This window comes from Poeciliopsis prolifica, unplaced genomic scaffold (assembly GCF_027474105.1).
Source record: "Poeciliopsis prolifica strain line A6 unplaced genomic scaffold, Auburn_PproV2 SCAFFOLD008, whole genome shotgun sequence".
Lineage (NCBI taxonomy): Eukaryota > Metazoa > Chordata > Actinopteri > Cyprinodontiformes > Poeciliidae > Poeciliopsis > Poeciliopsis prolifica.
Window position 1 is genome coordinate 2,656,553 of NW_026562383.1, and position 27,995 is coordinate 2,684,547.

The window sequence follows — 27,995 nt, forward strand, 5'->3', positions numbered from 1 at the left end:
TGTGAAACTGCTGACGGTGATACAGAAGGATGTCCCTCTCAATTCCGGAATAAGGCAAATCTGGCGTGCAAAAACCAGCATTCCTCTCTACTTTCAGCATGACATGTTCACAGACAAATAACGTCTTCAGTCAAAGAAACGTCAGATACGACAGCAGCTGTTTCTCATTCACTAGCCAGGATTGTGCATTCATTTAAATTCTGCAGCAAACAGAACCTCAAACATCCAGCAAATTTCCCTCACTGTCGGACGGCCTGGGCGCTGACATTTTCATGATCTGTAGGTGCTTTTATCTCGATGACTTGCATCCTGAACCAAAAAGGCGTCAATCGACAGAAGATAAAATAGAGTAATAGGATCTCTTCTATTCATTTTCATCAGAACTGTCAGGACTTTCTTCCTGGCATTTTGAATCAGGCTTTCCTTACAAACTTCAGTATTCAAAACCCAGTATTCATTTCCAAATATTCAATGAAAATACAAGTAAAGAGTACCCATTTAATGACAAAATCATGACGTTGGGAATTTTACGTTATATTCTGCATTAGCCAATCCTCCACAGTGATGCATTAACTCATTTTTGGTGATTTTATCTTGAGTCCATGCTCAAACAGTACTATTGTGTAACCAGCTGCCTGCCTGTCTCCACCGAGGTCAGAGAGGAGCCTTACAAAGCGGGGCCCCTCAGATCAGCGACCGAACTCTTCAGAAGAGGATGTTTGTCGATGGCAGGGGGCATATTTGAGGGCCAGTGACACTCGCCGCTGCCGTCCTGGATGTTTGTTTTGTATAAGACCATCTGCACAACACACAAGTATTACTCCAGGTCAGGAACAAACAGAGGCATCAATATGACTTTTCCTGGTAAAATTCCAGCGTTTGCCTCACACAGGCTAACAGCTAGTAATGGAGGCCATCTCAAAGTTGTCTACTTAAAGAGAAGATTTTGGTGCAAATGCATGAGGAAAACAAACTTTGGGCAGAGAGGGAAGTCCAAAAGGAAGTTTATAGTGTTTGCACCAACTTCCATTTCTTTCACGTGTTTTTACACACCTCATCGAGATGCAGCTCAAAGGGCTTCTTTGACTTCCTGTGACTGCTTCCTTACAGTCATTTTCCAAACAGGTAGTCTCTAGATAAGAGGTTTATATTCAGAGTGGGGAAAAAAAAGATAGTGATCTGATTTGTCCAGGGGAGGTATTGATTTGGAGATGTATAAAATCCTTGACATTTGTATAAATGTAGCCTACCTCAGAAAGGACAGCGAACGCCACGTCAAATTAAAGTCTACAAGGTTAAAGCAGCAGACACATCTGAGCATCTGCTGTTTTGAAGCAGGGCTGCCCAGCTGAACAGCTGCAGAGAAAGTCAAAGGGAGGCCCACAGGGAGAAGAGATCTGGTCTGGGGGTGGGGAAAGAAAAACAAAATGTCAAATCCGTGAAAATCTGGCCTGGTCTGATTAAAAAAAGATGCACATTTTAACACCTTATGAAAAATGAAAATGAAAAAAAATTAATGAAATTCAGTTTTTCACGCGCCCAAAATAAAACACACTGAAGGTATCCTGTTTTGTTTCAGGGGCCACCAGGGGGCGCTGAGGGAGCCTCAGAAATTTGAGGGAAGATAGAAAAAAACAAAAGGCAGAAATACAAAAAAAATAATTTTTTAAAAAGTCCCGTTTCGTCTTAAAATTTTAATCATAATTTGTGTTTTTGTTCTTCTTCTTCTTCATAATAATAATAAAATATAAATTATATTAAATTATTTCACAAATATTATTTCTGATGCTCATTTTCTCTTGGGCTGCCAGTCAAATTCATCAAGCTGCTTTGAATAGCAAGCAAGACTGCTGCAAACAAAATGTGAGAACAAAATAACATTAGAGTTGATTAATATAAAATATTATATCTTTTCTTATAATCAAGAGAAGTTTGTGATGAAAAATATTTATGTCTGGTAATAAAGTCGTAATATGTCATCTGATAATGAATAAATGAATATAATAATTGCTGATTAATGAATAAAAACAGGATACCGTGTAACATATCCCATATTACTTAATAGGATATGTGGTGTGTGTGTATGATTATTAATAATGAAGTTATTTAGATGATACATTCCGACCCACTTCTATCTATCTATCTATCTATCTATCTATCTATCTATCTATCTATCTATCTATCTATCTATCTATCTATCTATCTATCTATCTATCTATCTATCTATCTATCTATCTATCTATCTATCTATCTATCTATCTATCTATCTATCTATCTATCTATCTATCTATCTCTGCCAGTCTTGCCTTGTTATTGAATTGGTCGTTTCTGATTGGCTAACACAGGAATGACGCATTTTGAATGCGACTCCCAATATGGAGACTCTTGTTGCTACTTTCGTCTTTGGTTTATCTGGTTTTATTTGGTATTTAACAGCTTAAACTACTGGTTTTCCTTACGGTTCTGATGTGAGACGTACTGCGGGCCCAGAACTCGCACCGAGCGGAGGATTCATCCAGCCAGGCGGAGGAAATGCAGGTAAGGCCGGCTGCAGGAAGCTCCCTCTGAACCCCCATGTTCTGCTGCTGTGCCAGGGGAAACTAGCTGTGCGGCTAGCTGCTCCGCCGGGGACTCCGCTCGGTAGCACGTGCCGAGCTGAGGCCGGACCGGGCTGACAGCCTGGAGGTGATACGAATGCGAGCCAAACGTGGGAGGTCCGTGTGTTTGTCCTTCTGCGTGGTCTAGTACTGGACACGTGGGCTCCCACAGAGCCATGCAGGGCTCCGGCTTCGTGACGCTGTGAGGCAGGTTTATGTCACCAGACGGACAGGCTCTTTACAGAAAGTAGCACCCAGTTTTACAGCGATAGTTCCGCTTAATAACATGTTAAATTGGAGAGCGGGTCTATGGGTGAACCATGAATATTAGTAGCAAAGTAAATGAAAAAGAATTACAGAAAGGAGTTGTTTTAAAATAAAACAATACAAGTATTTTCAACGAAACGCAGAGTTTCAGAAAGAGGAGCATTTTTGTTGTTTTTTTAGAGACAAGGGGTTAAATTACGAAGCCAAATAATTTTTAATCATATATATATATATATATATATATATATATATATATATATATATATATATATATATATACATACATGCATACATACATGCATACATATAAATATATAACATACATACATATATATATATATATATATATATATATATATATATACATACATACATACATACATACATGCATACATATAAATATACACATACATACATATATATATATATATATATATATATATATATATATATATATATATATATATATATATATATATACATACATGCATACATACATGCATACATATAAATATACACATACATACATACATATATATATATATATATATATATATATATATATATATACATACATACATACATACATACATGCATACATATAAATATACACATACATACATATATATATATATATATATATATATATATATATATATATATATATATATATATATAAAACTTTGCACAATGCACGATATAAATCCATATCAACCGATGTTGGTAATTTGTTAGCCTATTGGTATCAATCCGATAAACTGAGCGAACAATTGATTTTTTTTTTCCATCTTGTTGCTGTTTGTTTCTGGAAGGGGAATGGAGGCTGGAAAGGGCAGTTCGTTGAAGGATTTGTAAAACATATGCACACTGTTGATAAATATTGGTTTTAACAGGAATATTGATATGGACTAAACTTTTTAATATTAGTGCATCCCTAAAAAAAACAAATATGTTTGATGTTTGTGCTGAAATGATGCTTCTCTGTTGCAGAGTTGGCGTGGACCCAGGAAGACACTCAAGTTACTTCAGCAACTAGCGTCCGCATTCTCCCTGAGATTTACCGCTTGATCCCGAAGGGCGTCGGGACCATGGTGTGAAACGCTGGGAGTCCGTCTGTTCCAAACAGGAAGCCAGTGGGTCCAGCTCGGGTGCCGTCCATCTCTCATGTGCCGCTCTGTCAAACAGAAGGCTTCCCACAGCTGCGCGCTCACATGTGAATCCACGTGGTTCGGCCTCTGTCAGATGGAGCAACTGCGGAGCCACTTGAGGAAGCCAAAGAGCCTGACCAGGAGACGGGCGTTCACGTCGTCCGTCAAGGGCGTGTCCCACCTGTCCAGGCGGGACAAGAGACGCTTGTACTACAAGCTGCAGTTCTGGCTGTGGAGGAAGTGGAGCAAGAGGTGCCGCTTCTGGAAGATCCGAACGCAGCGGTGCGGTGACTCCGGGGTCCGTACAGCCACAGACACTGAACTTAATTCGACATCACAGAAAATGGTTTCATTAGAGAACAATCACAACTCGAAAGTAAAATCCCCAGAATCCATAAAAACCCATCTCGGTCCGGACGTTGGGGATTCTAGAGAAGTCCATCAGAACGGGCCGGGGAGCTGGAGCCAATCAGAAAGTGTTTCAGGTTTGTCTGATGCAGGCAGTGTCAGTCAGACCTCGCCAACAGCAGCATCGCTGCCAGATAGCGTTGAACCTTGTGGACGATCCGAGGGCGTTCTTCCCGCTCTAGAACTTTCCCACACCGTGCGACCTCTGCAGGACGACACCACACAGTTCAGGTCGCAGATGGGTTCGTTAGAACAATGCCCTGATCTCCAGCATAGCGGGAGTGAAAAGACAACATCCTGTCCAAATGATGCCAACGCTGACACCCTGACCAGGGAGATCCAAGGTCAGTTCACCGTTCCCTGAGGGGTGGGCGATGCACTGAAAAAACACATCACAATATAATGGTTTTGTATCATAGATATTGATAATTTTTGCAGAATTTTTGTTGTTGTTTGTTTTAAATATCTGAAACGCTGCCAAACTGACAATCTGATATTTATTCTTGAGGCGTTGAACTAATTTTTCCCTCAGACTCCAAACCATTCCTTTTATTATTAGGCAGTAATGAGGCGGACATGAAACAGCTGAAGTGCAAGTAACTCAAGAGGTTGTTGCTAGGTAACCAGAAAGAGTATGTAAATCCCTACGGTAATAATCAGTGTAATAATCAGTGTAATAATCAGTGTAATAATCAGTGTACCAGAGCAGAATTTTGTCTTAACAGCAGCAGTAGAAGGAGCTGTGGATGCTCTTACTGGCTACGTCAAAAAATATTAAAAATGATCTGGGCTGAATATTTAGAATATGGTTCCAGGATATTGGAAAATCGTGGAATTTTATTATTGTTAAATATGTCAGAAATAATTGTGCTGCATTTATGTTTTATGTGATTGGTCCATGTGTTCATCACTGCTCCATGCAACAACACGCTGAATATATTGATGACATTCAAAGTGAAAATTCAAACATACTTTGCATTCCAAGCAGTCCTTTGAGATATTATTTGTATCGCAATAATTCAAGTTTTGTAACATATCGTGCTGATCAAGTTAGTGCAACATTTTTACACACATTTAAAAAGATGTTCATTTAGAATCCTGATTAAATGCATGAAGGTTTTTGATGGCAAAATGTTTAGAAGGATAAGGTGGAGGATTCTGCATGTTTGTTCCTCACTGCTGCTTTTTCATTTTTTCTTTTTTTTTTTACCAGACTTCTTGGAAGTCTTCTACAGGCGATATGGCAGCTTCATCCCACTCCATAAGAGTGACGTTTTGAGGCATCTGAAGAGGAAGTTCAACTGTGATTTCAGTGACAGGTGAAGGCCTGAGCTAACCCAAAGTAGCTGCGTTGTGTTGCTAGACAAGACCCTAAAGTCAGCTTGTCTCTACCTCCGCAGGAAAAGCACAATCTTCTCTAAAGTGGACAAATACCGAACCACGATCACCCAGAAATCCGTCCTGTCTTTCCGAGTCGTCTACAAAAAACACGTACTGACTCTGGAGGACTTGTTGACGTTGGCGGATGAGCACTGGCTCAATGACCAGGTTAGCACCGAACACCATAAGACCTTTGGTTTGTTGTGTAGAGTGTGTTGAGCTGTGCTCTAAACCGACGTGTTTTGGGGTGAACTGCAGGTCATGAACATGTACGGAGAGTTGATCATGGAGTCGTCCGATCACAAGGTAACCTACGTTATAATCACAATTATGGCAAAAGAATGATTTTATTGAACAATTACACATAAATCATTCAAAAATATTGTATGGTAAGGCATATTTGTTAATAACTTATCACTATTCACTTGTGATTTTACATTAGCGGAATATTCACAAAGTTTTGCACACATTTGTAATGGAAACGCAGCTAGCGACTTTAGCTCTAACCTATTAACCTACTGGGTTAGCTCAGTTAAATCTTCAGATTAAACTTTACTATGGTTGTTTTGGCTTTCTATTGGTCATTTTTCAGTCTTTGTTTCTGATTAATTTCAGCATGTTTTTTTTCTTGTCTCCACTTGAAGGTCCATTTTCTCAACAGTTTCTTCCACCGTCAGCTCATGACCAAAGGATATGACGGTGTGAGGCGATGGACGAAGCAGGTTAGATATAACGTAAAACGGATCTTCATCAAGTAAATTAAAGAAACGTCCAACACCAACTCAGATATGTGATATTAATCGATTGGGGATGCAAATAGAAAATGTGGATTCTGCAAATAAAAACATGTAAACGGCAGCCGCCCGACTCTGCGGGAGGAAGCTATAAACCACATTCATGGTTTCATTTACTGGGGTGTGTAAATGGGTCTAATCAGACCCAAACACCAGTGCTGCCAATCCAGAAATAGAAGCAGTTTTTGGTACCTTTGGTACCTCTGGCCCAGTACCAAATCCTGTTGGAGGATCAAACCAGCATCTCCATAAAGCTAGCTAGCAGAAGGAAACATGAAGTGTTAAAAATATCCTGGTAGACGTTCATTTTTTTAATTTATTTATTTTATTCAGGCTGTTAGAATAGATTTTCCAACTAATCCAGTCTTCCTGTTTCAGGTGGATTTATTTTCAAAGACTCTTCTCCTGGTGCCCATCCACCTGGAGGTCCACTGGTGTCTGGTTACAGCGGACATTTCCGCCAAGAAAATCTGCCTTTACGATTCTCAAGGACATTCACTCCAGAAGGTTGCAAGGGTAATAAAGCTATTATTTATTCTTATTCTTCTTACAAGGATGTCTTGGTTGGATTGTGGGTCATTTGAGTTGGACTGCATCTGGACGTGTTGCTTTGCTTTGAACAGAACATCCTGAAATACTTGATGTCCGAAGCAAAGGAGAAGAAACAAGCTTCTTTTCAAGACGGCTGGACGGTGTCATTTGTAGAGGTATGAGAAACTGGACCAAGTATGATGTAACCTGAGAGGGCAACTTGAGTTTGACATTTTCACTCGAGTTACACTGACGTGGCAAAAATAAGATCACACCTTTAAAACTTTTTTTTTTTTTTTCATTTTGTCACATTTCAGCCAAAAGCTTGTATGCATTTTATTGTACTTTTATGTGACAGACCAAAGTTTATTAAGCAGTAAGGTAGTCTGAAACTAGTTGGTTAGAATTTGTATTCAATTAAATAAAATTGTGAAAAATATGAAAAAGCTCAAGGGTTGAGAATACCTTTTGAAAGGAGCTGCGCAAAAGTGTTGTCATATTAATGTGCAGCATTACTGAACAGGCTCAGAGATGCTGTATGTGTATCACATTCAAGCAGCCTGAAAAAAAAGTTGTTGCAAGTCTTTAAAGTAAAATGAAAGTCTCCCACAAACAGCTGCAGTGCATGACATTCTACAGAAATATCAGATTCTGAGTTTTTTTTACTTGATGCTTTGTCTCCCCCTTCTGTTCTTCACAGAAAATTCCACAACAGACCAATGAGAACGATTGCGGCGTTTTCGTCTTAGAGGTACGTCTTGCTTTCACGCTTAACACGCTTTTGCTAATTGACGCTTCTTAATACTATTTTTCGCTAAGACTATTATCTGTCACAGGAAAATAGTGCAGAATGTGAAGGAAGTGAAAAATATTGACTGTTGTCACAGTTTTTTTTTAAAGCCTTTTATTTTCTGTCCTTGTTATGCATCTTAAATATTAAAGAATTTTCTGAAATTTTAACTCTTTAAAATCCAGTTTACCCAAACTGAGGGTTCTCAATAATTTGTTGTTGTTTTTTTTAAAACAAACTGTAAATAAATAGTTTCACCTTTTTTGCCAACTGTAGAAAGAAATATTCCATATTAATGTATTTTTCTGAATTCCGTTCTGAATTTCAGTCAGGAGTCCTAATTTTTTTCCCTGCAGTTCAAAAGACATTGGTTGATAGTGTCTGCAAAAAAAAATGTATGCCTGGAAAGAAGAGAATTTAAAGTTGGATTATCCAGAACAGACATAGTTGCATTTTTGTTACCTTAAGCAGCTTTATTTTCATTTGGTTTTCAATAAAATTTCTCCAAACTTTTTTTTTCTAAAACTTGGATCTCATTGGACTTTAGTTCCCAACAATGTTTCCGTCTCGCTTTCAGCAGTCGACAAAAAGTTTAGTGATTCTTGTCTTCGCTTTTTGCCATAAATTTTATTCTGTTTTCTTCCAGTTTAGAAGTAAAAAACTTACCAAAATGTTTTTTCTCATTCAGTTTCTGCATCGACAGTTTTCTTAAAGACTTTTTCACTACACAATATGAAACATTTACTATTTGTTTCAGTTTGATACTGCAATGTCTTTTTTGTTTTTTTAACAGTATTCTAGATGCCTGGCTCTGTCAAGACCGTTCCAGTTTTCCCAACAGGACATCCCAAACATACGGAAGAGGATCTATAAGGAACTCTGTGACTGTGAGCTTCATGTACAGGACTGATGAGACGAAGGTACATGCAGCTTCTGAAGGATTTCTAAAACGAGGAACCTCACTGCTCTGAGCTTGGCCCTCTGTTGGGGTTTACGTCCATCAGGTCTACAGTCAAATCCACAACTCTTGTTGCTCTGCTGTACTTATGTGATTGCTATTTAACCTGAAGTGTAATTTAAGTAAGAAGCATCTCTGAAGTCCACCAGAAAAGCCTTATTCAGTCTGTCATGGATTTTCTGTTGCTATCCAACTATTAAAAATAGCAGTTTTACAATTTTAATTTCTGTTAACGTCATTACTTAAATAGATGCATTTGGTTGAGTCTTTTGTGTTTCAACCGGAAGTAATTATAAAGCTTTACAAACAAGTTGGATGTACTTTGCTTTTATTTGATGTTTTCATCTTGTATATTGGGTATACAGTACACATTTCACGTAGAACTATACGAGTTTACAGAGTTACATGTGAATATGTTGTGCTGGCTTCACATGTGTAGACTGTCTCTGAACATGAGACCACAGCAGACACAAGGTAGACATTTAAGGCACACAGAGCTCTCTGTCCGAGAATCAGACCTGAAGAACACCAGAAAACACGGAAGAAGACATTTCCACTACAGACTGTGGACTAGATAACACATAGGTTCTTTGTGAATAAGACAGAAAATAAACATGCATCGTCGGAGGCTTTTAACAATTTTGTATGGGTGTAAATCAGACATAAGAAAATGATGGGTGTACCTTCAAATGAAAAGTGGTTTCCCCAACTTGTGAGCTGGACAGGGGGATCACTTTTTTCAAAGTGGAAGGACCTCCAGGGGGCGCTAAAAAACTGGAAATGAGGAAAAACAAGTCCAACTAAAAAATTAAATCAAATTTCAATTATTTTTAAATCTTCAAAACAAATGTTTCTTCAATTATTATTATTATTATTATTATTATAAAACACAATAAGTGTATAAGTCACAATAAACTCATATGTTTATGTTCTTTGCCATGCTCGTCTCTGATTGGCTGACAGTCAAACGCATGGAGCCGCGTTGCTCGGTAAGCTAGCGAGCTAGCATGCGCGGAACGGACCAGATTCTGACAAGAAGAGGACAGAAGGACCGTCCAGCTGTGGAGGACACTGGACACAATGTCAGCTACAATAAGAAAATATGAGGAAGAGTTTATGCAAAGCAAATGTAATAATTATTGAACAGAGAATAAAAGCAAGAAAAACAAGTAAAGTCTGTTTTTTTGAAGAAGCTAATGCTATTTGGGGTTGAGGTCCTGAAACATGATAGATTTTAATAGTGTATTATTCTTGAATTGAATTACGGTTATGACCTCGGCACACGTTAACTAGAAGTTCATGTTCAATTTAAAAGTATTTATCTCAAAAGGAATTTAAATGTCGTGACTCCTATCTTCAAAATGTCAGAATTCCACATCAACATGTCCTGGATGACGCAAGCACTGCTAGTCCACCTCATCTGCTTTTGCCACTCCTGTTTAAATCTCTGTCTGGCCTTAAGATCAGAAAGCCGGGCAGACAGATGTTGGAGTTGGGGAAACTATCGATGGTAGAAATGATAGATGATTTGAACTTCCTGCTTCTCTCTATCAATCCATGCAGCCTCCTTCTCAACTCCTTTAGGATCTGAGGTCATAGTTCAGGTATAAGTTGAGTTTTTGAGATGCTAATCGATTATCAGAAACAAATTCCTCTAGACATGGTTATGCATCATAGCAATTGTCCAAACACATTATGCCTCAACCAAAAACATAAGAGTCTACAAAAAGAATGGGTGTATATAAATGATTGACCGTCTACACAAAGTTTGGTCCGTTTGGTTTTGCCTAATCGTTGACGTGGAACCCCCACTCGATCTCCGGCTCGTCATCGAGGCGGATGACAAGGTAAGACACGAGTTGGAAGAGGTTCTGCCACAGGCCTAAGAACAGGTACATGTAGAAGTCGCTGACGTCCATTTGGCAGTACACGCCCGAGTAGTTCATGTCGCACACGCACTCGAAGCTGTTCACATAGTTGATGCAGAAGCCTCCGTTCATACACGGGTCTGAGGCACATTCATCTATATCTTTCTCACACCTGAAAGGATACAAAAAAAAAAAGATTTTTTCAAAAACAAATGCATGCTAACCATGATTGACCATAAAATAATAAATGTGGAAATAAGGACATTTAGTAGTACCTAGGATTCCTGCTAATATTTTTAAAGAACACAAGAAATTTAGAAATGTATATGAAAAAATGATTAATTTAGCTTTATTTGGTTAAGCGGCTTTCCTTCAGTGTTTCAAGACAAACATCATTTTGCATGTCCTACCATTGACCGGTGAATCCAGGCAGGCAGTAGCAGGTATTGTCAACTTCAGAGCAGTTTCCTCCATTAAAGCAGCTGTAGTTCCATCTTGTACTCGCGCAGAAAGAGGCAGGCAACAGAGGAAGTCTAGACAGATGCATACATAGTGTCAGCTTCCTTTTTTGTACTTGCATGGCTTTGCAACCTCTGCATTTTTGGTGTGTCAAGAAGCACTCACGGATCTGTCTCTATGTACCACGGAGTTTCAGGGATTTTAACACTGTAAGAGATGAGCTGTGTCAGTACAACTTTTTAAAAATGTTTAGCTATTGCTTAAATACTGCCGTCACACTATTGTTGTGTATCTTATAGTTCCCATGAGGTAAGAAGACATAACCTCATAGCAAAATTACTTTCCTGCATTGTTTTTTTTCTTCATCTTTTTGCCACCATAGATCATATAATCTCATCAACAGAAATACATCTCGAAAAAAATTCCTCCACAGTTGGTGCATCCATGTATAACATGTTTTTAGTTTCTCACAACTGTACTTCAACCATACGATAGGACTTGATCTTCCTCATCATTTTTCACATTTAGACTCATGTTCAACGTGAGTCTTTCTATAAATCAGTATAAATGGAAAAGTAGAAACAGTGTGACGGCAGCTTTTAAAACTTGTGTAAAACTTACTCGCAGAAATGTCCTGTCATGTTCCGAGGACACAAACACGTGTAGCTCTGGAAGCCTTTCAGGCAGGTGGCGCCATAATTGCAGCTGCTGTTTTCACACATATCCATTTCGACCTCGCACTGTTCACCAGTGAAGCCTGGCTCACAATCACACTTATAGCCCTCGGAGAGGTTAGTACAGTTACCGTATACACATGGGTGAGAGTTGCACTTGTCTGCCTGGTCTTGGCATAGTGATCCTGTCCATTCAGAGGGGCAGGTGCACTGATGCTGGTCGAACAGATCCTCACACATACCCCCGTTCTGGCATGGGTTTGGAGCACACACATTGGCTCCCCGGCATCCGTACTGTGGTGAATTATCGCTGTTGCCCCTCACAAACTGTTCCTCCTGAGGTCTGGGGAGGTTCAGTTCTGTCTCCAGATGGAATGGTAAATGAAGACCCCCAATCTCCACTGGACCTAGACATCCTGAAAAAGTCGATCCAGATTCCTGGCTTAGGCCACCCAGGAAAATGTCTGCTGCATCCCTGAGAAAGTTCAAGTTCCCAACTGCTGCTTTTGAGACACTGATGTACTCTCTGTGTCCGTCTACATCCATGATCCACCTGGATATTGGAAACTGTCTCTCTTTGCTGATTGATACAAAGTGCCACTCACCATCACTGAGTGGAGCCAGGCTTTCTGCTGTCACTTTCAGAGAGTCGTTATCAGCCCCACCCAGGAGCTCCATAACCAAACGAGAGTCAAGGAGAGAGACCGTTATGTAATCAGAGTCTCTCTGACCATGAAGCAAAACGGCCTCTGACTGCCTACTGCGGAAGCTGAGGGAGACACTGGAGAGGTTGGACTTAATCTTCTTGTTGCTGTGATACCACAAAATTCTGTTTTCAAGCCGGAACGTCACATTGGACAAACCTATGGCATGCAAACAGAAAAGACTGTAAATAAAGTCACTTCAAGACATTATGGTGAGGATCCCTTATTTGGTTGAAACATTTGAGTCTGATACACCAAAGCAAGAGTGCTCAAGTCCAGTCATTGAGAGCTACCACATTGCAAACTTTAGATGCTTTCTAACACTTAGATCAAATGAGTTGCTCTCAATCTGACGTGTGCAGGGCTGAGTTACTGCTGGTGACAGAATTCAGGTGTTTGATTCATGTGTGTTGAATCAGGGATGCTTCGCCAATGTCATACTGCCCCAGGTCAGCTGCAGCTGCAGTCCAGTAACTTGCCACCATCAGCTAGTGAATAGGTTAATGTCTGAACATGTCTGAACATGCTTTAATATTCTCTGATATTGATAAAGCACTATACAAGAACAGTGTACTTAGCTAGAGTGAAAGGTATTGAGGACTGGACTTGAGTACCCCTGATTTAAAAAGGTTTAGCCAAATTAAACTTTTATTACACCAATGAGACATGCCAAAGTGGTGCAGAACATGCCTGTACCCCAAATCAAAAACATGTTCAAGTAATGAGAGAGGCAGGTTATTGTTCCAGAGAAATTAGTCTTTGTGCCCAAACGAGGAGCCATAATAGATTTTCTGAAATATCCTTATTGTGATCAGCACCTTCCTCCTTTTCTCATCAATAACACGTGACCAAGAAATCTCGTCATCACACACTACCACAAGCATTTGCCAGTAGACCTAATCCAACCAGGGATTACCATGTCTTAGGGGAATCCTGCATCAGTAACTCTGTTCCCTCCTGCAATTAGCCACATAGTAATTAATAAGTCTATGAATCCTGCTTGGGATAAGGAATAGAAATTCTGGCTGTATGTGAAGTGTAATTCTTTTTTTTTTTCTTTAAAAAAAGGTATCAAATAGATGCTCTATTTTATAGTGAGTTGACATGAAAGTAGGTAATGAAAGAAGGGGGAAGACATGCGGCAAAGGTCACATGTTGTAACAGGAAATCTTCGAGGAAAGGGTACTTACACTCAAAGCCTTGGGAGAGGGGCTGACAGATGGTTGTAACAGGGCAGGGAGACAGCTCACACCATTTCACCTCCTCACACCGTTGACCTGCTGTGTTGGGGGGACAGCTGCAGATAAAATCATCCCACATAGAGTAACACTCGCCTCCATTGAGACAAGGGTTGACCTGATGTATGAAAGACAGAAATGACATTACAAGTCTGGTTCATTTTACACAGAAGTCATAAGCATGGCTTTTGTCTTACAGCACAAGCGTTGTCGCTGCTGCATCCTTCTGATACGCCCACAAGCTTCTCCAGGTTGTACGACTCCACAGGAGTTGATACTGGATAGAACTGCAGGTGCTTGGTGTTAATCCTCAGATCCTGGACGCATCCCTTGAAGTAGCCACCAAATGAAGCCGAGGCTCTTGAATCTGGTAGACCTCCAACAAAGACCAAATCGCCAGGATGTGCTTGGACTCGCCTGATGGCCATAGCGCCCTGGGTTTGAGCTGACAGGAACAAAGTGGCTGCAGTTCCTTCCAGCTTCACAGCAACCAGGTGGAAGTGGCCATTGTTGACAGTGTTCCGACCGACAAGAGTCTCAAAGTTGTTGACCTGAACTTTGACCCTGCCCTCCACCAGCCATAGGCGAAGATACTGGCTGGTGGTGTTGGTCAGGATGAGAAGTAGACCACTGGACTGTCTGGTGCGAATGAACATGGATATAATGATAGAATCCCCTGGATCATTGTCTAATGAGAACATGGCATAGCTCTCAAGGTCTTTGTTTCCAAACCTGCCAGTGATGTACTCTGTGATGAAGGAATGAACAGAGAGAAATAGGTATCAACGGCATGAATGATAAACAGTACAATGTCATTTAATTACAGGATTGTATCAGGTGTTAAAATGCTCAACAAATGTCACATTTTTATTACTGATTTTAAAAAATACCAAGTTATATGGCTGTGTACCTTGAAATTGTTTTGAGGTACAATTGCACAGCAAAGTCTGCTACTTCTTTGATGTTTAGATTTACTGGTATGTGGTCTTCAGCACCTCACCAGTATGCTTATTGATCAAGTTTCCATTCAGTTGCTTAGTTTGGCTTCCATCTCTACTTTGGTCTTATTTGCTTGGTTGCTTTTTCAAACAAGACAAACGCTAGTCATTATCTGACTATCCTTTCAACATCAGCATACTAACTAGGGCCTTAATCTAAGATGAAATTTTTGGATTTGATTCGCAGGTTCTCTGATTGATTAGATTGGGGTGAATTTGTGGGGACCTCCATTTTTGTAAAGTTTGGCAACAGTCCTATAGGTTTTCCACTTGTGAAAAATATCTTGATGTAAAATGATGGACATTTGTGAAATGGCTTTGTATCCCATAATATATTGGTGGGCTTTTACAGTTGCCTTTTTAAGGTTATTGTGTTAACACTTACCTGTACTGTCCGGATCAACTGATTAAACTCCTACTTTTGAAGAGACGGTCACTTGTTGCTGATGATCAATTAATTAAGTGTTCTTAATAAATCCCATCCAGCTTATAGATAATAATATGGAAGCAGCAAACATTCCCCTTTGATCATATCAAGTTCTCGATCCTTGTATTTCTTAGGTTGTGACTCAGTGGGACGAGTTGTAGGATTCAGCTCTAGCGTTCATCCCCTGTCATTTGTCGATGTGCCATTGGGCAACATATTTTTTCCCAAGCTTCTTTGGTATCTGTATGCAATTGTGTGAATATAAAAACACTCTGAGTGGTTCATATGACTATAATTATCCATGTAGGTGTTGTTTATTTGCCAATTCCTACTTCATTTTTAATATCCAGCTGAAAACCTTAAAAAATGTTGATTCTAAAATGTTTTTTCTTTTTCCTTTTTATTCCAGTCTTTTCAGAAATGTTATAATGCATATTACTGAAGAAAACAATCAGTTGCTGATGACTTCACTCAGGAAATTTGTTGACAGTTATGTTTGTCAATGAAATAACACACACATAATAAAGACATTTCTTAATTTACCCTTTAAAGAAGACGCCTTGGTGTGTCCCAGACGTTTAAGACTCCCTGATCTGGAAAGCTGAGAGCATTCCCGGTCAATTAGTGAAAGCCACGTTTTTTTAATCCATGCTGCAGGTGTAGATAAATAGCTTCTAATTTGACATCTGTTTGACTGGACTTTGGTCTATTTCCATTTACCCAATAAGCTCCTTTAAAATTTGCTGTCTAACTTTACCCTGGTGAGTGGCTCTCTTTAAAGCGATCCATTGAAAGTTCTTGATGTGACACCTACTAAGTCTGGACTTAACCTTTAGCTTCTTTAACAGCCTCTGGTAATTCTGCTTACAGTTGGGTCATTACTAAAGATGAGCATACCGGAGTCACATGCACACATCGTCAAATAAATGAATGAAAAAAATTAATGACCTATCAAATAAAAATCAAAAACCAGAGGCAATGTGAAAGTTGTCAATAATTAACTGAGACATTGTGGTGTGTTTTGTAGAAATAGTTTAAGTTTGTGCTGCTCTGTCACCTAAAAATCCTATACAATAAACTGAGAAAGAAGATGTGGGTGTAATCTGATAGCAAACAGAAAAGATCAAACGATGTGAAGACTACTGAAAGGCCCTGAGTGTGTGTGTGTGTGTGTGTATGGGGGTGTGTTTACCCTCTGCACAGTCGTCTCCTTCATATGGCCTGTGGCATTCACAGGCGTACCTCCTCCAGCCCTGGCTCACACACCGCCCTCTGTTCTGACATGGGCTGTCCTCACATTTGTCTCTGTCACTGCATCCAGCTACGATGTTTGCCTGGACGTCTGAATCTTTTGGCACGTCACCAGGCAGCACCAGACGAGAATCTACTAAGACATCCCTAAAGCAGCCCAGAAAGGCTGGTGGATCCTCTGCTCTGTCCTCGACTCCACCTGAAGCCCCGTTCCACCCAAAGGTTCCAACAAAGAGGCTTTGTCGAACAACTCCTGGCTCCGGCAGAGTGGCAGCTTGATCCATCGGCTGCACGTTGACGCCCGAGGCCGTGATGCAGCTCACCTCACTGCAGAGCAACCTGATGAAACTGACCACACCGCCCAGAGATGCTTCAACTGTGTGCCACTTGTTGTTGGACAAATACTCTGGGAGTTCTTGAACCAGAGTGCTGGTGCCTTGATCTCTCAAGTTGAGGAGGCGCAGCTGCCCATCCATCAGCTCAATGGTGAGGAGCAAGTCATCCACTCTACACTGAAAAAGAGTACCTGTTGGGTTCTCTGTTCTAAAGCTGAAGGTCACATTAAGAGGAGATTCTGGGTCCAGTTGCTCGGTGTTGATATACATATATCCCCGTGACTCAAATGAGAATGTGGTGGAGGTCTGGCATTTTGGCCCGGTGTAACCTGGAAGGCAGATGCACATGTAGGTGTGTTGGTTGTTCGAAAACGAGGGAGAACATATTCCTCCATTCTCACACTGGCTTTCGTCACAGCCCAAAAGAGGAATTGTACAGTTCTCTCCACCATACAAGCGTCCATTTTGGCTCTGCTGCGAACAAAGGCAACGGAATCCTCCGGAGTGGCTTTCACATAGTCCGCCATTTTGACACGGCTGCTGTTCGCACCCACCAAAGTCCTCACTGTACAGTTTTCCTGGAGAAATAAAAAAAAAACCAAATCAATCTATGTTCATACAAATAAGACTGGATTTACATGAATGTAGATTCCTGAGCTGGAGGCAGTTTTAATGTCCTTATTAAAATTATTTTGCTTATGCAAATTAGCATATTAACAGGTAGTCCTATCAGCTAGGAACTGATTCATGGTAGGATTAATATCCTCTGATCAGTAGCTTTACGTTGTTCCCCCCAAAAAATGCTTTACAATTTTCAAATACTTGAGTATTTTTTATAATCTTAATATTGTGCATGCGACTCACCTCATATAGGCCTACTTAGTATTATATAAAGTACAATGTATAAAAAATATGCATTTACTAAAAAAAAAAACAAAACAAAAAAAACAGAAATTTGTGTGTGTCGCATAAAATCGGGGCCTGTCTGTGGAAGCCCTTTGTGAATGCACTTTATTTTGACATGATATGGTAGACCAGATCAAAGAAGTGCCTTATTGTGAAGTGGAATGAACAGGGTTCATAATTTTCCATGGTTTTTGCAATTCAAAATCTGAAAAGAAGTGGCATTCGTTTCTATTCAGCCTCTTTCAATCTGCTAAAAAATAAAAGAATGAAATAAAATCTGGTGAACTCAGTCATCTTAAGAAAACAAAACAATATGTCACAACTTTAAACCTCCCAAGGTCAGCTTGAAGGAACAGAGAAGCAGCCAAGAGGCCCATAGTTAGACAGGCTGCAGAGATCCTTGGCTCTGGCGAGAGAATCTGTTCGCAGGACAAATAGAAGTTGTGCAATCCAAAAAAAAAAGGCCTTTATGACGGAGCATCAAGAGGCAAATCAAATGTCAATGCAAAGTCAATGCTCTCATGATAAAAAAAAAAAAACAGAAAATGAAACTTTTCAGCATTTATATAAAATGCCTTGTCTTGTTCACATCAAACACACCATTCGTACCAGTGGAACATAGCAGTGGACACATCAGGCTGTAAGGATGCTCAACTTCCCCAGATGCAGGGAAGATGGTCTGAATTACTGGGAAGATGGACAGAGCTAAATGCAATCCTGGGAGAAAACGTATTAGAGGGTGCAAAAGACTAGAAACGGAGGTAAAGATTCTAGCAGGACCACAGCTACCAGGTTTAGGTCTTCATATTGTGGAATGGCCCAGTCAAAGTCAAGACCACTACAAGATCCCATTGCGAAACTTTAAAATGGATGCTCAGAGATGCTTTCTACCAAAACTTACTGAGCTTGAGCTTTTTTCTGAGAAAAGTGCAAAGCTGGTACGACTTGTTGCAGTCACTGCAGCAAAAGGTGGTATTGAATATATTATATTATATATTGAATCAGGGGAAAAGAACCAAAGCACACCATTTTTAAAACTTTGCATGCTTTTCCTTCCGTTTCAGAAATGACACGAATTTTGTGCCAAAGTTAAATAAAAACGGAGACCGTTAGAAAGACACTGTACACAGTTAAAAACACACAAATACAAAATTCAGGCTAAACGACAATGAAACAAAACAATTTGCTGCTTCCTTTATCTGACACACCTGTTCAGGCACAAACATGCCACTGAGGTCATCAGGGCCTAAAAATCTCTGGTCATAAATCATTTAACATCACCTGCAGAAAGCAACACGAGGATCCACGCACGCATGTTGAATCTCAACATTGTCCTGTACAAGTCCTCCACACTGTTAGATGTTGGCCACTGTCTTCATTTTAGAACATACTGGAGAAAATGTGTGTGTGGCGCTCCATCGTCTCCCCCCTCCCACGCATCCCTTAACGCATGTATGTGTAAACTGAAATGCTTGGAGCGCTGCATGCTGGATAGAAGAGATTAAGCTAATGCACTTATGTAGTCTTACATGTTAAACGTGTTGGAGAGGGGAGGGGTGCATTGGAGCCGGCTAATTCCAGCACCTCCACGCGTGTTCCCAAACACAACCAAAATGTGCTGTTATGTAAGTGACAGCGACTGGATTTCAAAGTCGTGGTCCGATAGAGCCAGAGAAAAGCTCAGCTTCTCACTGAGCGACATTTCCTTTCGCAATCACCCAGACATTGCAGAGGATTAACGAGGTATCAAATATCAATTTAGAACTTTGACTCAAGTACAGATATCATATTTGATTACATAAATGCATTAATAAAATACTCTTGTCAAAAAATGGTCTAAGATTAATTCTTTTTTTTTAATCCTTGTTTTAATGCACAAGATTTTGTGCATTTACCATAAAGATTAATACTTAAACTATATATGTCAGACAAAGGTTATAAAAGAAAAAAAACTTCCAGGAACATGTTATTAATGTCATCAAAAACTATATGTAAAGAAAACTCTCAGGTCATATTTCTACTCCACTGATGAAGAGAAAGTTTTCTGATTGAGAAATTAGCTACCAAAAATATTATTAGGAATGATTTAAACTAAAATGAATATTTAGAAAAGTTTATTACTCTCATAAGTTTAAAGAAAGGAGGTCTTTAACTGTAATACTCATGTTTAACCATTAATTTGTGTTGCTCTTCAATAAATCAACCACCTGTCCCGGACGGACGGACAGAGGGATGGATGGACGGATGGACGGATGGACGGAGGGACGGATGGACGGATGGATGGATGTCCAACATTAGTCATTCTTCTCAGGGAAGAAGGGGAAAAGATTCTGAATAAGAAACTGACATTTATAATATCTTTAAGTTTTTTGCACTGACAATAAATCAATCTTGAGTTTCGTTACTGAAAATGAACCAGCCATTTTTCCACAGTTAATTCATTATCTAACGTGAGGGGTGGTAATATAAAGTTCGGACAAATACGGAGCATAATCCAAAAACCCTTTATTTAGATGGAACACTGTAAATTGGGCCTGGCGTCACAATTCAAATTTCCGAGGCGAAGCGAAGGCAGCATAACTTCAACTCCGTCATTCAGACTACATTACCCATGATTCTTTGGTGTCCGCGGAAGCTTTCCAAATGTCAGCACAGTGAGCTTGTCAGTAACCGCGTAACATGGTAACTTCAGGAACACACTCAGTGTTGTCATTCGGTATTAAGACGTTTCGTTGAGCTTCACGCAACTTGACGTCTGGACCGACGGACGAATCCGCACCAGCCAATGGGGGAGCGCTTTGTTTCGGCGTCCGACATTTCTGGTGGGGCGTTTCAGCCAGAGGCTCAGGAAATTATTATGTCCTCTATTTATGTCCCATTATTAGCCCTTTGCGCTAAAAACGACATTATGGAGGCCTCTCGCCCGTATTTGGTAAGAGTATTTTTAATACGTCCCGATAACAACGCGAGTTCACTAAGTAACGATAAAGGTCGTTTGTCGACGCTCTCCTCGGAGGGGGGCCCGCCCGTCTCACTCATAGCATAATGTTGGGGGGGTCCTTGAGGTGGAGGGGGTGCTTGTAAACACAACCGCTATTATTGGCGAGAATGAAGCTGACTGTCGTAATTAGTCAGCGACTGTCGCTTCGTTCTGCGAGGCCGCCGACGACAAAAACAACGAGCGTCCATGATCCGTGTTACTACGCAACACTGTTACGCTGCTGTTACATCCGATGTAAACTTGTGTTTCACGTTTGCTGTTGACACCAGCACTGTTTTACTCAAGTAGCTTGTTAGGTAGGAATTGTGTCAAAGCTTTAGATAGTCTGAGCTAAGCCGTCACATTGTAGCCCAGCACATCACACCTAATAATTAGAGCCCTCAATGAACGAAACTAGTCAGACAATCAACTAGAGAGATATAATAAGTATGTCTTGGTAAGCACTTTATGAGCAAAAACTACCAAAATGTCCCACTGTGTGCACATAAATGTTCCTCGCCAAACAGACACATTGTTACAGGACCTAGAAATGTCTAGACAAGGCTTTGCTGATTCAGATTTTTCTTTTTCTAATAGCTGCAAAAGATGTAAAAAAAATATTTCTTTCTTTTGAATGAAAGTTATAGCTTTGTATTCTACAGTAAATGAAGGAACTATCAGAGCATACGCCCCGGACCTTGACCAAGTTTTTAAGAACCTCCAACAGAATGCATGTTTGGACATTTACAGACTGTAAACGGAAAGAACTGTAAGCTTTGCTGCATTTTCTTAGTAATGGAAAGAAAAAAAATGTAATTATTGTATTACATACAGATCACAGCAAATTACAGGAAAGTTAGCTGATTCTGAACACTGGTAATTTACTGCTTTATCTCGAATGACAGTGTTATCGAAAGCATTTACTTTTGTATGTTTTATTTCAATGAAGACATATAAAATAAACAACTGCTGAGAACAGTTGTCCAAGAGCTGGTCAGCTCTGCTGGTCAGCTGAGCGCAGCAATATGTGGGGATGGGCAGCGCTCTATTATTCTATGATACACATTTATGTTTGTAAATGTACAAGTGGTGCATTTACTGATTCTCTGAAATCAACAAATGTTTCAATCTGGTATGAAAAAGTCACTGCAAGTTTAAATTGAAGCTTTAATGACCGACTTGATCTCAAATGAAAATTCTTGAGGTCTATTCTCTTTGAGAGACGTCAAAGGCTCATGGCGCCCCCTGCTGGCTTAGAAGCCCTTCGCAGCTACTTAATTTATGTTATGCCTCTGTCCAGCTTTGGTCAGAGACATCAGAACTAAACCCTGTGATCAACTCCAAAGTCCAGTTTCATTGTATTTGTTGTGTTTTGCAGCACTGATCAATTGTACCCCAACATTCATCTCCATAATGAAGAAAAAGCCAAACACTATGGTTCTTCCAAAGCGTGGGAGACCGGTGACAAACGCATCCGCAGCAGAGGAGTGCAGAATCCCATTGGACTCCAAAACCGTCCAGGATTCGTCTCTTCCTCTCAGACGCCTCACCATGTCACAGCACAGTGACAACCTCCTTGCGTTTTTGAACGAGGACCGGACCCGGCAGCGGTTCTGCGATGTGTCCGTGTCGGTGGGTGGGACGGTTTATAGGGCCCACAAAGCCGTCCTGGCCCACGGGAGCAGCTACTTTCATGCAGAGCTCTCCAAGAGCTCGGGTACAATGACTCACGTCACCCTGGACCACGTGGAGGATTCGGTTTTCCAGCATCTCCTCGGCTTCCTGTACACATCAGAGTGTGTCGTTGCAGAGACAGATCTCCCAGCTCTAGCTGAAGCAGCCAGGTTCTTGGATATGATGGACGTATTAAAGCTCTTGTGTGAGGACGGGAAAGCTACCTCTTCCCAGGGAGAGACGAGGGAAACTGAGTTAGAAATTCTCTCCTGTGACGCTGCTGGGGCGGACACAGAGGTCCAGAGCACCCCGAGCAGCAAAATCTCCCCGCAGCACAGTGTTGCTGAAAGTACTAATCCAGCTTCAGGTAGGGAGGTGAAGACATGTCCAAAAAGTGCTACCACACGGAGATCGGCTTGTACAAGAAAAAACCCCTCTAAACATAAGAAAGACAATGGAAAGTACTCTGTCAGCAATACTGCGGAGCAGCAAAGCGTTGAATCACCAGGGAGACCAGATGAACACAAAGTGGACAGTGTTTTGGAGCTTAATCGTGACGTGAAAGAGACCCCCAAACCATCTCAGGGCGACGACATGATGGAGGAGGACACGGAGGAGGACGAGCAAGATGTTAACACGGGTGCTGTTTCACAGAAGAACATTTGTGAGGTTTCTGGGAACGACAGGACGGCTTTAGAGGAAGGTTCACACACTGACAGAACGGAGGCGCCATCCGGGCTAGATCGGGAAGTTCACCTGCCTCCAACAGCAAGCGCTAATCAGAGTCCAGAGTATCCTGAGGGTCTGGCTCCAGTTATCATTCAAACATCCAGCAAAAAGACTCTCAAGTGTCCCAAATGTGAGAAGACGTTTGATCGTGCAGGTTGGTTCCCTCGGAGTCGGATCTAGAATGTTCCTCATGTCTTTAGCATGTAGATTTGCCTTTCTGTGTCTCTTGTCATCTTGGTGACAATAATTGCTTGAAAGTAGTTATGGCTTGATTTCCTTTCTCCGCACTTGTAGGGAAATACGAGAGTCACACCAGAGTCCACACGGGAGAGAAGCCTTTCCAGTGTGACATATGCCTCCAGTGCTACTCCACCAAGTCCAACCTGACGGTGCACAAGAAGAAGCACACAGGCGATGCTCCCATTCCAAAGAAGGAGCACAAGTGTCCCTTCTGCAACAAACTCCATGCCAGCAAGAAAACTCTGGCCAAGCACGTCAGAAGGTAAAACACAAGCCTGTCCAGTCGATATACCTGCAGTCATTCTGTTTTACAGAGCTCTTTTAGGGGTTTGTGGCGGTCTGTCTCAGCAGAATGCTAATATTTCTGTTCAGTCATCATGCCAGAAGATATGGCATGACTTTCAAGTAATATTGAAACTTTGGTTTGAAAGTTATATGACTTTGAAACCACAGTCAAGTTCCTTGTTTGTGCACCCAAACATAGACAATGTGTCTGATTCTGATGTATGTAAAATGTAATCAAATGTCGGATATGGCAAGATGAGCTTCTCCATATGTTGAGTTCAAGTGATACGTAAACAAAGGATAAGAAAGTTTGGGCGGATATCGATGTCTGTTATGAACAGTGTTGTTATGGATGACAACCAATATTTACCTATTTTATGTTTTTCTATCCTCTCAATAATATGGGGGTGGGGGGGAAACGGCGCTGACATTGATTCTCTACTTCAGTTAAATCCCCACAGTCCTGCACTGCATCACTCTGACTGTCACATGACCAAGCAAGAAGCAGCTCCTACACGGTCAACCTCTCCACTGTCACTATGTTCCCTGTTGTTCCAGGTTTCATCCCGATCACACACAGGAGTTTTTCGCTGCGAGGAAAAAGAAGAGCGAAGGCTGGAAATGTGCAGTAAGAACCAGCTCGTACTTTAACACGTCTGGAAGTACATTTGTACATCTTCCGAATCATTCGCATGTTGGCACAACCTGCTTTACTCTGGAGGAGTAAAGCAGGTCAGCAGGTTGTGATCGAATCTTACACGGCATGAAATTCAGAATCTTAACTACCCGTACACGGTCCAACAGATTTGTTCGAAGACGTTCAGCCGCAGGCCTCACCTGCAGGAGCACATGATCCTGCACACCCAGGACCGGCCCTTTAAATGCTCATTCTGTGACGAGTTCTTCAAGTCCAGGTTTGCAAGGCTGAAGCACCAAGAGAAATATCATTTGGGTGAGATACAGCAGAAGCCCTTCTGTTGTTGCTGGTCAAAATCTTTACAATCTACATAAAAAAAAAATGGTGTAAAACATGTTGTTTTTTTGTTTTTTTTGATTTGACTTTTTGTTTGTTTGTTTGTTGCAGGCCCGTTTCCCTGTGAGATCTGTGGACGTCAGTTCAACGACACCGGCAACAAAAAGAGGCACATAGAGTGCACACATGGAGGCAAACGAAAGTGGACCTGCTTTGTTTGTGGGAAATCAGTGAGGGAAAGGTACAGTTCCACATCACACTCCCCCCGGGCTCCACCATGTAAGGAGAATATGAGATTACAATACGAAAGTGGGGAATTCTGATGACAACATTGTAATCAGATTTGATCTCTGAATATCAATGCCCGCTTTTGATTTGTTTGTGTCACAATCAAAAAAGACAAATCGATAAGTATCTATATCTGTCAGTGGAAATAAGGAGTCGGAGTCGATACCAAAGACCAAACAATCGATGACACTAGAAATCTCACACCACAGCAGATATTGAATCTGAACTGTTCTTAATGAGTGCTCAATAATATTCCAATAGCTTAAATTGTGCATCTTAAATTTATTTCTTTTTATTTTGTATGTTCAATGCCATGAAAGTTTTTTTTTTTTTTTTTTTGCATTTGAATTTATAATCAACATTTCTTTTTATTTATGTGCTATACCAGCAAGTGCAGCTTTAAATGTACTTGCTGGTGAAGAAAGGTGAAGAAAAAGAATGCATAGATTTCTTTATGCATTAAGACAAATTCAAATTCATATTCACCCGCCTTCTAAAAGTATATCTGTAAAAATGACAACATCGCCTTCAGAAGCCTCCCCGTCTGTCGTTTAGCTTAATTACATTAGATGTTTTTTTATTTTACTTAGTGTTGTCAGAGAAAAAGGGGCGCCCATTCCAACTGCACAAACAAAAGTTGCCACCATTTTGTTTCTTTGTTCACAATTTTGGCGTCATTTTGTGGGTCTATCGCATAAAATCCCCAAATACTATGTTCCAGTTTGTGGTTGTAATCTGACAAAATGGCAAAGCCGTAATTTATTTGTCCCGTCTCTCTTCAGGACGACATTAAGGGAACACTTGCGTATCCACAGCGGAGAGAAACCTCATCTCTGCAGCATTTGCGGGCAAAGTTTCCGTCACAGCAGCTCCTACAGGTGGGAAGTTTTATTTTTTTTAATTGTTTTATTCTTTAGAAAACCACATCTGCGCCCTGATCACAAACACTTCAGACTTTCAGTATGGCTGGTTCTGGTGATAAGAAAAAACCAAAACAAAAGTCGGCTGTTTGTGTTTGCAAAGGCTTCACCTCAGAGTCCACCATGATGACAAGCGCTACGAATGTGACCAGTGTGGGAAAACCTTCATACGCCACGATCACCTGACCAAACATCAGAAAATACACTCTGGTAAGCGTTGAAGAGGCGACGGGCCTTAATTCAGCTTTTGTCTCGTCCACCCAGGCCTTTGGTGAAGTTCTCGTTTCTCTCTGATGGCGAGTTCAGTGCGGTTTGTTTGTTTCTAGGTGAGAAAGCGCACCAGTGTGAAGAATGTGGGAAGTGCTTCAGGCGCCACGATCATCTAACAGTGCACTATAAAAGTGTTCATTTGGGAGAGAAGGTTTGGCAGAAGTATGTCATCCAAATCACTGATTTATGTTTTGCACTAGCAATAGCATGTGACTTTTCCTCTCTTCACCCTGATGATTTGAGTTCTGCTTCTGTCTGAATTGTATTTTTTTATTTTTTTTCTCAGATATAAAACTGCTGTGCATCAATGTGAGGTTTGCAAGAAAGAGTTCAAAGGAAAGTCCAGTTTGGAGATGCACTTCAGGACTCACTCAGGTAAATCATGACTTTAGCTTTAATTTAAAAAGCATTTTAAATTGATGTTACATTTAATAAAAACCAATACTGATGTTATAGAAATAGTTTTTTTTTGTAAAACTTTTATTCTGAACTATTTTCTTCATTTTAGTAGGGAATCTTACGTTCGCTTTAAGAAACATTGATTTTTTTGTTATGTGGAAACGACAGATTGGCAGGACACTTGAAACACTTTCTGCTCTTTCAATGCGTGGACGGCTTTTGATCCACAGGCGAGAAACCCCACAGATGCCCAGAGTGCCATCAGACTTTTCGGATCAAGAAGACCTTAACGAAGCACATGGTGATTCACTCGGACGCCCGTCCCTTTAACTGTCCGCACTGCAGCGCCACCTTCAAGAGAAAAGACAAGCTGAAGTACCATGTGGACCACGTGCACAGCGCCAGGATCAGCGAGCCGCCGTCCAGCCAGGACAAAGCCGCCTCTGCTCCTTTTCAGGAAACCTCAAAGACGTACCACTCTGACCCCAAGTCGGCGCCGCGAAGCGCCTCCAACCCGGCCACCGTCTGCATCCCCGTCACTTTAGTCCCTGTTCCCATGGCAGCAGGAGGTCCGGGAGACCTTCATCCCCACCGGGCCGCCTCTCTCTCGTCTCAGACCCACAGCGTGGTGAATGTTCAGGCTCAGGGCCAGCAGCAGCAGCAGAACCCGGGCTACCAGGCAGCAACAGATCTGGCTTTCTTAGAGAAGTACACCCTGACCCCTCAACCGGCCAACATCGTCCATCCCGTGAGGCCCGATCAGATGCTGGACCCTCGAGAGCAGTCGTACCTGGGGACGCTGCTGGGCCTGGACTCGGCTTCCTCCGTTCAAACCATCTCCGACTCTGATCACACTCACCGATGAATGAATCCACTGGAAAATGTGCAGATTTAGGACCAAAACTGTATGAACAGCACCCGACCCAGTTTGATTCAACAGTAACGCCCAAAGAGAGATGTTAACACATTGACTATTTCTATCCGATCTTTTATATAATTTATATCGGCACAATAATTTTTAACAGATTAGAAGATTTCATTTGATGACATTTAAAACTTAAGTGCTTTTAGCAGCTAAGCTATTGATGAATGAACTTTGTTCTGTTAAACAAATGGTACGCTCTCATTTCCTGGTTGGGTGATTAATTTATCCTCTTAATACAAGCTGAATAAAACAGCTGGTCTTTACATCCATCCATCCATCCATCCATCCATTTTCTGTTCACCCTTCTCCCTATCGGGGTCGGGAGGTGCTGGTGCCTCTCCAGCTGCGTTCCGGGCGAGAGGCGGGGTTCACCCTGGACAGGTCGCCAGTCTGTCGCAGGGCAACACAGAGAGACAAACAGGGCAAACAACCATGCACACACACACCTAGGGAGAATTTGGGAAGGCCAATTAACCTGACAGTCATGTTTTTGGACTGTGAGAGGAAGCTGGAGAACCCGGAGAGAACCCACACCACGCACAGGGAGAACATGCAAACTCCGATCAGAAAGACCCCGGG

At 41.2% G+C, this 27,995-nt stretch overlaps 3 protein-coding genes across 3 annotated transcripts; 2 read left to right on the forward strand and 1 right to left on the reverse strand.

Moving 5' to 3' along the window:
* The first annotated feature begins 2,312 nt into the window (after positions 1-2,312).
* Positions 2,313-9,096, forward strand: LOC129361837 (sentrin-specific protease 5-like). Its single transcript, XM_055032986.1, has 10 exons — positions 2,313-2,538; positions 3,855-4,764; positions 5,634-5,739; positions 5,821-5,968; positions 6,059-6,106; positions 6,445-6,522; positions 6,973-7,110; positions 7,218-7,301; positions 7,826-7,876; positions 8,709-9,096. The coding sequence occupies exons 2-10, from the start codon at positions 4,029-4,031 to the stop codon at positions 8,823-8,825; spliced, it is 1,506 nt and encodes a 501-aa protein (XP_054888961.1). The 5' UTR covers positions 2,313-2,538; positions 3,855-4,028; the 3' UTR covers positions 8,826-9,096.
* A 436-nt stretch (positions 9,097-9,532) lies between these two features.
* LOC129361836 (protein crumbs homolog 1-like) lies at positions 9,533-19,139 on the reverse strand. The gene is made up of 8 exons (XM_055032985.1): positions 19,015-19,139; positions 16,434-17,405; positions 14,014-14,564; positions 13,769-13,934; positions 11,822-12,737; positions 11,366-11,407; positions 11,152-11,274; positions 9,533-10,913 (listed from the first exon to the last, which is right to left on the reverse strand). Exons 1-8 carry the CDS (start codon positions 19,061-19,063, stop codon positions 10,661-10,663), a joined length of 3,072 nt encoding a protein of 1,023 aa, XP_054888960.1. The 5' UTR covers positions 19,064-19,139; the 3' UTR covers positions 9,533-10,660.
* Positions 19,140-20,366: 1,227 nt separating this feature from the next.
* Positions 20,367-27,685, forward strand: zbtb41 (zinc finger and BTB domain containing 41). Its single transcript, XM_055032989.1, has 11 exons — positions 20,367-20,665; positions 22,092-23,270; positions 23,411-23,618; positions 24,200-24,269; positions 24,446-24,593; positions 24,726-24,855; positions 25,685-25,780; positions 25,926-26,032; positions 26,149-26,254; positions 26,379-26,467; positions 26,722-27,685. Exons 2-11 carry the CDS (start codon positions 22,127-22,129, stop codon positions 27,354-27,356), a joined length of 2,733 nt encoding a protein of 910 aa, XP_054888964.1. The 5' UTR covers positions 20,367-20,665; positions 22,092-22,126; the 3' UTR covers positions 27,357-27,685.
* The last annotated feature ends 310 nt before the right edge of the window (positions 27,686-27,995 follow it).